This window comes from Melanerpes formicivorus, unplaced genomic scaffold (genome assembly GCF_026170545.1).
Source record: "Melanerpes formicivorus ecotype bairdi unplaced genomic scaffold, bMelFor1.0.p_v2 SCAF_311, whole genome shotgun sequence".
NCBI classification, from domain to species: Eukaryota; Metazoa; Chordata; class Aves; order Piciformes; family Picidae; genus Melanerpes; species Melanerpes formicivorus.
This window is the reverse complement of record NW_027142663.1, coordinates 120,069-132,105: the sequence shown is the minus strand read 5'-3', so window position 1 is coordinate 132,105 and position 12,037 is coordinate 120,069. Positions and strand designations below refer to the sequence as shown.

At 62.7% G+C, this 12,037-nt stretch overlaps 1 protein-coding gene across 2 annotated transcripts; it reads right to left on the bottom strand.

Moving 5' to 3' along the window:
- Positions 1-1,234: 1,234 nt before the first annotated feature.
- Positions 1,235-11,686, bottom strand: LOC137459031 (myosin regulatory light chain 2, smooth muscle minor isoform). 2 transcript variants are annotated; one of them, XM_068170290.1, is made up of 4 exons: positions 11,610-11,686; positions 4,220-4,417; positions 3,661-3,822; positions 1,235-1,725 (listed from the first exon to the last, which is right to left on the bottom strand). In XM_068170290.1, exons 2-4 carry the CDS (start codon positions 4,401-4,403, stop codon positions 1,553-1,555), a joined length of 519 nt encoding a protein of 172 aa, XP_068026391.1. In that variant the 5' UTR covers positions 4,404-4,417; positions 11,610-11,686; the 3' UTR covers positions 1,235-1,552. The 2 variants fall into 2 exon arrangements, with proteins under 2 accessions (XP_068026391.1, XP_068026390.1); XM_068170289.1 differs by lacking the exon at positions 11,610-11,686 and adding an exon at positions 5,602-5,705.
- Positions 11,687-12,037: the final 351 nt, after the last annotated feature.

The window sequence follows — 12,037 nt, the reverse complement described above, 5'->3', positions numbered from 1 at the left end:
GCTTGGAGAAGCTGAGACACCATCTGGGGTGAAGGGGGTTTGCATCCTGTCCTCTGTGGTGAGGGAACAGGGAACCCTTGTATCCATCTAGAGACCATCACAGGATGCACTCCAACCTCCCCACCATGCCCAGGGACACCTCTCAACCAGACTCAGCTGCTCAAGGCCTCATTCAGCCTGGCCTTCAACACCCCCAGGCAGGAGGCATCCTCCTTGGGCAGCCTGGGCCAGAGTCTCAGCAGCCTCACATTCAACAACTTCTTCCTCAGCTCCACTCTGAGCCTGCTCTGCCTCAGCTCCAAACCCTTCCCCCTGGGCCTGGCTCCAGACCCCCTCAGGAGCAGTTCCTCTGCAGCCTTCCTGCAGGATCCCTTCAGGTGCTGGCAGCAGCTCTGAGGTGCCCCTGGAGCCTTCTCCTCTGCAGGCTGCACAGCCCCAGCTCCCTCAGCCTGGCCTCCCAGCAGAGCTGCTCCAGCCCTGGCAGCATCTCTGTGGCCTCCTCTGGCCCCTCTCCAGCAGCTCTGTGTCCTTCTCCTGCTGGGGACAGCAGAGCTGGAGGCAGGATTGGAGCTGTCTTCCCAAGCAGGATTGTCCTTGGGAAGACAGCTCCTTGAGAGAGGACTTCCATGGCTGGTGCAGCAGAGTGATGGCCTTCACCTTTCAGCCTTCCCCTTTCAGCCTTCCCCTTTCAGCCTTCCCCTTTCAGCCTTCCCCAGCAGCTCTATTTTCATGTAGACCTCGGGGCCAAGCCCTTTGCCACTGGAAGGCTGTCAGAGCTGCAGAGCCAGCCAGGAGACCATTTAAGAGCAACAAACGTGTGAGGAACATGCAGACAGCTGAGGCTGCTTGCTGAGGGCTGTCATCAGTCAGCCACTTCCAAAAATAAAGAGCATTCAGCTCCCAGAAAGAGCTCCAAGGTTCTGGGTGCTTCAAAGAGCTCTGCAGCCGAACCCTTGGGCCCTGCTCTCTTCTCCCTGCGCCTGCCCTGGCTGAACTTCCTGAGGCTCTCCTGCACCCAAGCTGGTGGTAAGAAGCTGTCAGCCCTCAAAGCCAATAAAAACTGCACGTGATGACTGCTCAGGAATGACAAAAAGCCTTCTGGTGGCCCTTGGGCAAGGGCAGGAACCTTCCCTAAGGCCAAGTGGTGACCCTGGTGGGATCCCACTGCAGAAAGCCGAGGGGGGAGATGGCTGCAGCTCGAAGTTTGCAGCCCCCAGCAGAGGCCCAGAGAGACTTTCTCTGTCTAGCAAATCTTTATTGTAAAATGGTTTTGTTTCCCCTTACAAAACAGTAAAAATCACTCCCCCAGCAAGGCTGAGATGGCTCTGCAGGGCAGCAGCGTTGGCCCCAATCTCCTTCCCCCCCTCCCTCCCCGCTCCAGGACGCTCCCCACTTCCAGTCTGAGGAGAGGCGCAAGCGGCGCCCGGAACGCCCAGCACCGATCAATAGGCTGAGAAGGGCAGGAGTGGGAAGGCTAAAGGCATGCAGAGAGCTCTGGCAGCAGCAGGGGCTGGAGAGGGGAGGGGGGCTGCGAAGCGGGGCGCGGCAGGGCTCAGTCGTCCTTGTCGCGGGCGCCGTGCTTGAGGATGCGCGTGAACTCGATGTAGTTGAAGTTGCCCTTCTTGTCGATGGGAGCCTCCCGGTACAGCTCGTCCACCTCCTCGTCCGTGAACCTGTCGCCCATGGTGGTCAGCAGCTCCCGCAGGTAGTCCTCCTGGATGAAGCCTGCGCGGCACGGGGAGAGGGCTGGGGCGCCGGGGACCTCCGCCGCCGGCCGCTCCCACCCCGCCCCCTGCCCCGGCCGGGGACACCTCCCGCCGGCCCGGGCTGCTCCGGGCTGCTCCGGCCCGGCCCGCGACGCTCCCGGGGAGGGGGCGCCCGCAACGCCCTGGGCAGCCTCTGCCAGGCTCTCCCCACCCTCACTGCCACCACTTTGTCCCCAGCCTCCGCTCTCAATCTCCCCTCTTCCGCCTGCAATGCACAAAAGCTGGCAGGAGTCGACTCATCCATGGGCTTCACAGCCCCACCAAGGGTGGCAGAGACCTCAGAGCTCATCCAGTCCAAGCTGGCACCACAGACCTCATGACCAGACCATGGCACCAAGTGCCACATCCAATCCCCTCCTGAACACCTCCAGGGGTGGGGACTCCACCACCTCCCTGGGCAGCACATCCCCAGGGCCAATCTCTTTTGCTGGGAAGAACTTCTTCCTAACCTCCAGCCTGAACCTCCCCTGGCACAGCTTGAGACTGTGTCCTCTTGTTCTGCTGCTGGCTGCCTGGGAGAAGAGCCCAACCCCCACCTGGCTCCAACCTCCCTGCAGGGAGTTGCAGAGAGCAAGAAGGTCTCCCCTGAGCCTCCTCTTCTGCAGGCTAAGCAACCCCAGCTCCCTCAGCCTCTCCTCACAGGGCTGTGCTCAAGGCCTCTCCCCAGCCTTGTTGCCCTTCTCTGGACACCTTCAAGTCTCTCAATGTCCTTCCTACACTGAGGAGCCCAGAGCTGGACACAGGACTCAAGGTGTGGCCTGAGCAGTGCTGAGCACAGGGCACAATGACCTCCCTGCTCCTGCTGGCCACACTCTTCCTGATGCAGGCCATGTTCATCCCATGGGTTTAGTCCTAAGAGTTACTGCACCAACCCCAGGATGCAGTTCCAGAGGTGAGGCATCCACGGCCTCCCTGGGCAACCTGTTCCTTTGAACACTTCCATTCTTGAAGCCTTCCCAGCCCCTCCAGGCAACCTGTCCTAGTGCCTCACCCTCATGGGGAAGTATTTCCTCCTTGTGTCTCATTTCAGTCTGCCCTCTGCCAGTCTGAGGCCAACCTGAATGTTTCTGTGATTGTTTGTTTGGCTGGGGTGCCTGGGGATATGATTCAGGGGTGAGCCTTGCAGAGCAGGGTCAGTGCTTGCACCTGGTGATCCTGAGGGGCTTTTCCAACCTGAATGTTGATTCTGTGATCACTCCTTGTCCTGTCACTGCCAGCCTTTGTCAAAAGTCCCTCTCCAGCTCTCCTGAAGGCTGCTCTAAGGTCTCCCTGGAGCCTTCTCTTCTCCAGACTGACCAACATCCATTCCCTCCAGCAAGTCACCTTGACTACCAGGGGTCAACAAACACAGCCTCACAGGTTGCATTGACTGGGAAGGGACCCTCCAAGAACATCTTGTCCAACCCCCCTGCAGTCAGCAGGGACACCTCCAACTAGAGCAGATACAGGCAAGGCTTTCAGTGTGCAGAAAGCAGAGCTTTCAGAGCTAAATCCATCACCACTACCATGAATCCAGGTGTTTACCAGTGCAGAAGTCACACAGCCATGAGAGCTTCTGCCTTGCTAAAGCTCCCCAAAAGGAGGCTGCAGCCAGCTGGGAAGTGGTCTCCCAAGGAACAAGGGATAGGAGGGGAAATGGCCTCCAGTTGCACCTGGGAAGATGAAGGTTGGGCTGGAAGAAAACTTCCTTCCCCACAAGGGTTGACAAAGCCTGGCCCAGGCTGCCCAGGGCAGCGGTGGAGTCCCCATCCCTGGAGGGGTTTCAGAGCCGTGGAGATGTGGTGCCGAGGGCCATGGTGACTTTGGGCAGTGAGTTGGACTCAATGAGCTTAGAGGACTCTACCAAGCTCACTGACTCTCTGCCTCTGTGGACATCAGCACTGCAGCCTGGTACCTGTGGCCTCCTCGTCGAAGCAGGCGAAGGCGTTGCGGATGACGTCCTCGGGGTCGGTGCCGTTCAGCTTCTCCCCAAACATGGTGAGGAACATGGTGAAGTTGATGGGGCCTGGGGCCTCGTTCATCATGGCATCCAGGTACTCGTCCGTGGGGTTCTTCCCTGCAAAGGCAGCCAGCCAGGGGTGCTTCAGCTTCCCCACCAAGGGCTCACAGAGCCCCAGAATGGGCTGGGAAGGGACCTCAAGGATCCTCCAGCTCCAACCCCCCTGCCGCGGGCAGGGAAGCCTCCCACCAGCCCAGGCTGCTCCAGCCCAGACCCAAGCCGGCTCTGTGGATGCCCTGTGGAGGGGGCATCCACCACCTCCCTGGGCAAGCTGCTCCAGTGTCTCCCCACCCTCACTGCCCAGAATTGTTCCCTCATCTCCAGCCTGCAGCCACAGCCACCCCAGGAGCACCACAGGGCCGGCGACAGCCGCCCCGAGCCGGCCCAGGCCGAGTCACCGCCTGCAGAGCAGCACAGGTCTGCTGCACAGCCCCCAGCAGAGAGCTGACCTTACCCAGGGAGGCCAGCATGTCGTGCAGGTCCTCCTTGTCGATGAAGCCATCCCTGTTCTGGTCAATCATGTTGAAGGCCTCCTTGAACTCCTGGATCTGGGACTGGTCGAACATGGCGAAGACGTTGGAGGTGGCGCGCTGCGGGCGCTTCTTGGTGGTCTTCGTCTTGGCCCTTTTGCTGGACATGGTGGCTGGGGGCTCTAGGGAGAGGGAGCCAAGCTTTAGCCTCATGAAATCATAAAAGCAGCAGCTGGATCAAGGAAGAAGCAAGCAGCCCAAAGCAGACATTTATTTGGGTGCCTCCTGCTCCTCTTCCTTCCCTTCAGACAACTCTCGCTGCTGGCAGGAGGGTTTTGAGGAGCTGGGGACTGGCTCTGTGGGCCAACAGCAGCCTGAAGTGGAAAACAAACCAAAGCCTGCTTCTTGAGCTGGACCTCACACAGCTCCTGTGCTGCTGAGTCCATGCTCTGGCTACACCTCCCCCAGACTCTGATAACCTCCTACCACAGTGCTTTGTCGACCCCCCGTGACAAAGGGCATTGGGCTGCTGGGCCTGCAGTGGTTAACCCGACCCAGCAGCTTGCTAAAGGGACAATTAGGAGGGAAAGAAGACCCAAACCAGACCAAAAGCCCATCCAAGAAAGGGAGTTTTGAGTCTGAATGGTGTTTGTGAGAAGAGCTGCAGTGAACAGAGCAGAAGGTCTCAGGATGCATGAAGAAGAGTTGTCACCAGCAGGGCAGGGGAGGCTCTCCTGCCCCTCTGTCTGCCCTGCTGAGGCCACAGCTGCCCTGCTGGGGCCAGCTCTGGGCTCCCCAGTCCCAGAGGGACAGAGAGCTGCTGGAGAGAGCCCAGGGGAGGCTGCAGAGCTGCTGAGGGGCCTGGAGCAGCTCTGGCAGCAGCAAAGGCTGAGAGCCCTGGGGCTGAGAGCCTGCAGCAGAGCAGCCCCAGAGGGCAGCTGAGCAATGCTCAGCAAGAGCTGAAGGAGCTGTGGGGGGCAAGAGGCTGGGGCCAGGCTCTGCTGAGTGGTGCCCAGGGCCAGGCCAAGGGGCAGTGGGCACAAAGTCCACTTCTGTGGGGTCACAGAGATGCCAACAATTTGCAACTGAAGCGTTAATTGATAGCTTTAATGAGATGAGCTCCTCAGAAATGCTGCTCAGAGCCACAGCAGAGCTCTGGCTGCTTCTCAGCTGGACCAAAGTTGGGCATTTTCTGTCAGAGCACTGGAAAGCAGGTCTGAAGCCACCAACTTGGGCTTCATCCTTCTGGAATTCAGCACAGCAACTCCCTTCCACGGTGGAGCAACCCCAGACCTCCCCCTCTACCCCCCACCCCCCCCAAAACCAGTTAGTTTGTAGAGGGTTATCTAAAGAGAGCCAATTTTACCTTGCTTTGGAGCAGGGACCTGAGAAGCTGCACCAAGCATCTGGATCATGAAAGGGAATTCCATGGTTGGGACCTTCTGAGTCTCTCCACAGGGAGCCTGACTGTTTCCCCCCGTGCTAACTGCCCCCTTTTAAGCCCTCTGTGGACATCCAGCCTTCCCTGACGTCCTGGAGCTGCCCCAGGAAAAACAGCAGCTGCAGCATCCCCTGGCCAGGCTGGGCAGCTCCTCCTGGCTTTCACTGACCACAAAGCTATCCAAGATGTTTGGCCTCCAGCAGGGCTCCAGCAACTCAATCCAAGCTGCTGACGCCTGGGTACAGATGAGGACAGCTGACAGCCCAGCAAGGGGGCTCTGGAGGGGCAGCCAGGGCTTGGCCACAGCCTCAGCCTTCCTCTGACCTCCAAAACCATTCTGCAACGTGGAGCTCCTGGTTAAAAGCTGCACTGCTTGGAACAGCTCCCTGTCAGTAAGTGGTCTGTGAAAGAGCTCAGGGTCTGTGGCCCAGGCAGGGAGCTGACAGGAAGGGAGACTCTGGCTCTCCACAACATCCTCTCAGGTGGAGGAACCTGGAGACTCCAGGCCTGGCAGCCTGAGCTCAGTGCCAGGGAAGATGATGGAGCAGATTATCCTGGGGGCAATCAGTGTGCACCTGCAGGATGGCCAAGGGCTCAGGCCCAGCCAGCAGGGACCCAGGCAGGGCAGGTCCTGCCTGACCAACCTGAGCTCCTTCTATAATCAGGGGACTGCCTGGGGGATGTGGGGCAGGCTGGGGATGGAGTCTGCCTGGACTGCAGCAAGGCCTTTGCCACCATCCCCCACAGCAAGCTCCTGGCCAAGCTGTCAGCCCCTGGCTGGGACAGCAGCTCTCTGAGCTGGGCTAGGAACTGGCTGGAGGCTGAGCCCAGAGAGTGGTGGTGAATGGTGCCACAGCCAGCTGGCAGCCAGGCACCAGTGGTGTGCCCCAGGGAGCAGTGCTGGGCCCCAGCCTGCTCAATATCTTCATTGATGATCTGGAGGAGGGGATGGAGTCCATCAGCAGCAAATGTGCAGCTGACAGCAAGCTGGGGGCAGGAGTTGAGCTGTTAGAGGGCAGGAGAGCTCTGCAGAGGGACCTGGACAGGCTGGGCAGATGGGCAGAGGCCAAGGGCAGGAGACTGAACACATCCAAGTGCCAGGGGCTGCACATTGGCCACAGCAACCCCAGGCAGTGCTACAGGCTGGGGGCAGAGTGGCTGAGAGCAGCCAGGCAGAGAGGGACCTGGGGGGAGTGGGGGACAGCAGCTGAACATGAGGCAGCATTGTGCCCAGGGGACCAAGAAGGCCAAGGGCATCCTGGCCTGCAGCAGGAAGAGTGTGGCCAGCAGGAGCAGGGAAGTCCTTCTGCCCTGTGCTCAGCACTGCTCAGGCCACACCTTGAGTCCTGTGTCCAGCTCTGGGCTCCTCAGCTTAGGAAAGAGGTTGAGCTGCTGGAAGGTGTCCAGAGAAGGGCAAGAAAGCTGGGGAGGGGTCTGGAGCACAGCCCTGGGAGGAGAGGCTGAGGGAGCTGGGGTTGCTTAGCCTGCAGAAGAGGAGGCTCAGGGGTGACCTTCTTGCTCTCTGCAACTCCCTGCAGGGAGGTTGGAGCCAGGTGGGGGTTGGGCTCTTCTCCCAGGCCCCCAGCAGCAGAACAAGAGGACACAGTCTCAGGCTGTGCCAGGGGAGGTTCAGGCTGGAGCGGAGGAGAAAGTTCTCCACTGAGAGAGTCATTTGTCATTGGGATGTGCTGCCCAGGGAGGTGGTGGAGTCCCCATCCCTGGAGGTGTTTGAAAAGGGATTGGATGTGGCACTTGGTGCCATGGTTTAGTCATGAGGTCTGTGCTGACAGGTTGGACTTGATGATCCTCGAGGTCTCTTCCAGCCTCGGTGATACTGTGAGACTGTAACTTCATGAAAGGAGGCTGGAGCCAGCTGGGGTCTCTTTGCTAAAGGAACAAGCAACAGGACAAGAGGAAACAGCCTTGGCTGCCCCAGGGAAGGTTTAGTTTGGACACAAGGAACAATTGCTTCCCCAAAAGGGCTGTCAAGGCCTGGAGTGGTTTCAAAGCCATGGAGATGTGGTGCTGAGGGACATGCTTTGCTGAGACCTCACCTCCAGTCCTGCCTCCAGCTCTGCTGTCCCCAGCAGCAGAAGGACACAGAGCTGCTGGAGAGAGGCCAGAGGAGGCCACAGAGATGCTGCCAGGGCTGGAGCAGCTCTGCTGGGAGGCCAGGCTGAGGGAGCTGGGGCTGTGCAGCCTGCAGAGGAGAAGGCTCCAGGGGCACCTCAGAGCTGCTGCCAGCACCTGAAGGGAGCCTGCAGGAAGGCTGCAGAGGAACTGCTCCTGAGGGGGTCTGGAGCCAGGCCCAGGGGGAAGGGTTTGGAGCTGAGGCAGAGCAGGGTCAGAGTGGAGCTGAGGAAGAAGTTGTTGAGTGTGAGGCTGCTGAGCCTCTGGCCCAGGCTGCCCAGGGAGGCTGTGGCTGCCTCCTGCCTGGGGGTATCACAGTATCACCAAGGTTGGAAGAGACCTCAAATATCATCAAGTCCAACCTCTCACCACAGACCTCATGACCACACCATGGCACCAAGTGCCACATCCAATCCCCTCCTGAACACCTCCAGGGATGGGGACTCCACCACCTCCCTGGGCAGCACATTCCAATGACAAATGACTCTCTCAGTGAAGAACTTTCTCCTCACCTTCAGCCTAAACCTCCCCTGGTGCAGCTTGAGACTGTGTCCTCTTGTTCTGGTGCTGGTTGCTAGAGAGAAGAGCCCAACCCCCACCTGGCTCCAACCTCCCTGCAGGGAGTTGCAGAGAGCAAGAAGGTCTCCCCTGAGCCTCCTCTTCTCCAGGCTAAACAATCCCAGCTCCCTCAGCCTCTCCTCATAGGGCTGTGCTCAAGGCCAGGCTGGATGAGGCCTTGAGCAGCTGAGTCTGGTTGAGAGGTGTCCCTGGGGGAGGTTGGAGCAGATGAGCTCTGAGCCATTCTGGGACTCCATGAAGTCCATCAGGAAGAAGGTGATAAATTGAGAGGTGTTCAGGAGCAGAGGACATCCAAGCAGCTCTCCAAAGAGCCCAGTCCAGGGTGAAGCAGCTCCAAGTGTTTACCCTCAGTGCTGTCTCTGTGTCAGCTGTGGATGATGTCAGGAGCAGGAACTGCCCTCCTCTGAGTCAGGCACTCAACCCACTGATAATCCACTGCTTGCTCAGCTGAGCAACCCCACAGGGAAAGATAAACCCTAGAAGGAGACAAAGCTGAGCAGCTGAAGAGCTTGAAGCAGGCAAGACAGGAAATGTTGTGACCCACCAAGAGGGGAGCAACTCTGAGCTGTCCAGAGGCAGGGACCAGAAGTTCTGCCTCAGAGAAGCATCACAGGAGCTTCTCATTGCCTCTGGAATAGGTTGTCCTGGGAGGTCATGGATGTCCCCTCCCTGGAGGTGCTCACAGCCAGGCTAGATGAGGCCTTGAGCAACATGGGCTGGAGGGAGGTGTCCCTGCCCATGGCAGGGGGTTGGAGTAGGTGATCTCTGAGATCCCTTCCAACCTGAGCCATGCTGTGATCAGTAGGTAAAGGGCAGGGGGCAAGAGGATGGGGTCAGAACCTTTCTAGTGGTGCCCAGTCTCCAAAATAGTCCCAGAATGCCAGTCTGGCTGGAAGAGACACCTGGGCATAGCTTGTCCAGCCCCTCTGCTAAAAGCAGCCCCAGAGGGGATCCTCTCAGTGCTCAGCAAGAGCTAGGGGGCATGAGCAAAGAGGCTGGGGCCAGGCTCTGCTGAGTGGTGCCCAGGGCCAGGCCAAGGGGCAAGGGGCAGAGCCTGGCAGGCAGGAGGTGGCAGCTGAGCAGGAGGAGAAAGTGGTTTGGGGGGAGGCTGCTGGAGGCCTGGAGCAGGCTGCCAGAGAGGTTGTGGAGTCTGCTGGTGTGGAGAGCTTCCAACCCCCCCTGGGCACTGTGCTGCTGGGCAAGCTGCTGGGGGGGCCCTGCTGGAGCAGGGCTTGGGCTGGGGGAGCTCCAGAGGTCCTTTCCCAGCCCTCCCTGCTGGGGTTCAGAGATTCCCAATCCCATCTTTGGTACTGAGGAGTTGTTTGCTGCCTGGCCCCTGCACATCAGTCTCTGCCTGCAGGGTGGATCTCACGATGCTCTTACACTGTCCCAAGACCACCACACAAGCAGCACACCCAAGGAGCACTCTCGATGCGTTATTCTATCCCTGCCCATCGGTGAGGAGCTCATTAAAGGCAGCTCCAGCAGCCACCTTCCCTTAACTCATCGCAGCCCCCCCCCAAAGCCAACCCCCAGGCTGTGCCCACGGGATCGACGGCACTCAGCCGGCAGGGCCAGGGCGGGAGCAGGAGGAGATGGCGAGGCCAAGGCTCTGCGAGCTCCACAGGGAGCAGGCACCAAACCCCACCCTGCGCAACCCCACCGGCTCCCCGGGGACATCTCACTGCAGCCCTCGGCCACAGGATTCGCCAAACGCCGGGGCAGGAGCCCGGCTGCCCCCAGAGCGGTGGTTGTGGCAGTGCCCAGAGCTTCTGTCTGCAAGCTCAGAGGGCAAACGACCACGGAACTGTCCCGGAGAACCTTTCCTTCGGCGCTAACTACTGCTGGAGTGAGCAGGAAAGGAGAGCCGCGACCTCCGCCGCCCCCCACCGCCGGAGCTCTCTCCCCAGCCCTTCCCCTGCGCTATCCCCGGGCAGGCAGGGGCTGCGGGGGGTGGGCAGGCAGGGGCTGCGGGAGGTGGGCAGGCACGGGCTGCGGGGGGTGGGCAGGCAGGGGCTGCGGGGGGTGGGCAGGCACGGGCTGCGGGAGGTGGGCAGGCAGGGGCTGCGGGGGGTGGGCAGGCACGGGCTGCGGGAGGTGGGCAGGCAGGGGCTGCGGGGGGGTGGGCAGCCACGGGCTGCGGGGGGTGGGCAGCCACGGGCTGCGGGGGGTGGGCAGCCACGGGCTGCGGGGGGTGGGCAGCCACGGGCTGCGGGGGGTGGGCAGGCAGGGGCTGCGGGGGGTGGGCAGCCACGGGCTGCGGGGGGTGGGCAGCCACGGGCTGCGGGGGGGTGGGCAGGCACGGGCTGCGGGAGGTGGGCAGGCAGGGGCTGCGGGGGGTGGGCAGGCAGGGGCTGCGGGGGGTGGGCAGGCAGGGGCTGCGGGGGGTGGGCAGCCACGGGCTGCGGGGGGTGGGCAGGCAGGGGCTGCGGGGGGGTGGGCAGGCAGGGGCTGCGGGGGGTGGGCAGGCACGGGCTGCGGGAGGTGGGCAGGCAGGGGCTGCGGGGGGTGGGCAGGCAGGGGCTGCGGGAGGTGGGCAGGCAGGGGCTGCGGGGGGGTGGGCAGGCACGGGCTGCGGGAGGTGGGCAGGCAGGGGCTGCGGGGGGGTGGGCAGGCACGGGCTGCGGGGGGTGGGCAGGCACGGGCTGCGGGAGGTGGGCAGGCAGGGGCTGCGGGGGGTGGGCAGGCAGGGGCTGCGGGGGGTGGGCAGCCACGGGCTGCGGGGGGTGGGCAGCCACGGGCTGCGGGGGGTGGGCAGGCAGGGGCTGCGGGGGGTGGGCAGGCACGGGCTGCGGGAGGTGGGCAGGCAGGGGCTGCGGGGGGTGGGCAGGCAGGGGCTGCGGGGGGTGGGCAGGCACGGGCTGCGGGGGGTGGGCAGGCAGGGGCTGCGGGGGCTGGGCAGGCAGGGGCTGCGGGGGGTGGGCAGGCACGGGCTGCGGGGGGTGGGCAGGCACGGGCTGCGGGGGGGTGGGCAGGCAGGGGCTGCGGGGGGTGGGCAGGCACGGGCTGCGGGGGGTGGGCAGGCAGCCGCCCCCTGCCACGGGCAGCCAGGGGCGCCGCGGGCCGGTGCGGGACCATCCCCCCGGGGTCCCGGCAGCACTCAGCCAAGGGCCCAGGGGCGCTGCCCCCGAGGCGGGGCAGTTTGAAGCGAGCCCCGGGCCCGCCCCAGCGCCCCCCCAGGAGCCCCCCGACTCCAAAGCCGCGTCCCAGCGGCCGGGGCTCACCTGCGGGCTGCGGGACGGGGTCCTGGTGCGGGTGCGGCAGGCAGCGGCGGCGGTGGCGGCAGGGAGGAAGGGAGGAAGGAAGCGCCGGGCTGGGCCGGGCGGCTGCACCATCCTCGCCCAGAGGCGGGGGGGGACGCGGCCGGCGGGCTCGGCGCTGTGGCCAGCGGGCGGCAGCGGCCGAGCCGAGGCGGGGTGGCCGCGGTGCCGGTTATGCTCCTTCTCCCCGACCGTCCCCTCTCCGCTCCCCGGGAGGCTGGGGCCGAGGAGCAGGGCTCGGGCTCTCCGCCGTTTTCCACCCCCCCGGGAGCGGAGCGTTGGTGCCGCCGGTGCCGTCACCGCATTCCTGAGCCGCTTGTGCCCTTGTAAGGCAACGGCGGGGCTGGGAGGGGTCCGCTGCCTGTGCCCGGCTCGGCTGCATCCCCCGGCCG

Coding starts and splice junctions, on each gene's coding strand:
- LOC137459031 (XM_068170289.1), bottom strand. CDS start 5,665: ATGGAATTCCCTTTCATGATCCAGATGCTTGGTGCAGCTTCTCAGGTC. Junction 4,418..5,601: donor GGTCCCTGCTCCAAAGCAAG/GTAAAATTGGCT, acceptor CCCTCTCCCTAG/AGCCCCCAGCCACCATGTCC. Junction 3,823..4,219: donor CGACATGCTGGCCTCCCTGG/GTAAGGTCAGCT, acceptor CTGCCTTTGCAG/GGAAGAACCCCACGGACGAG.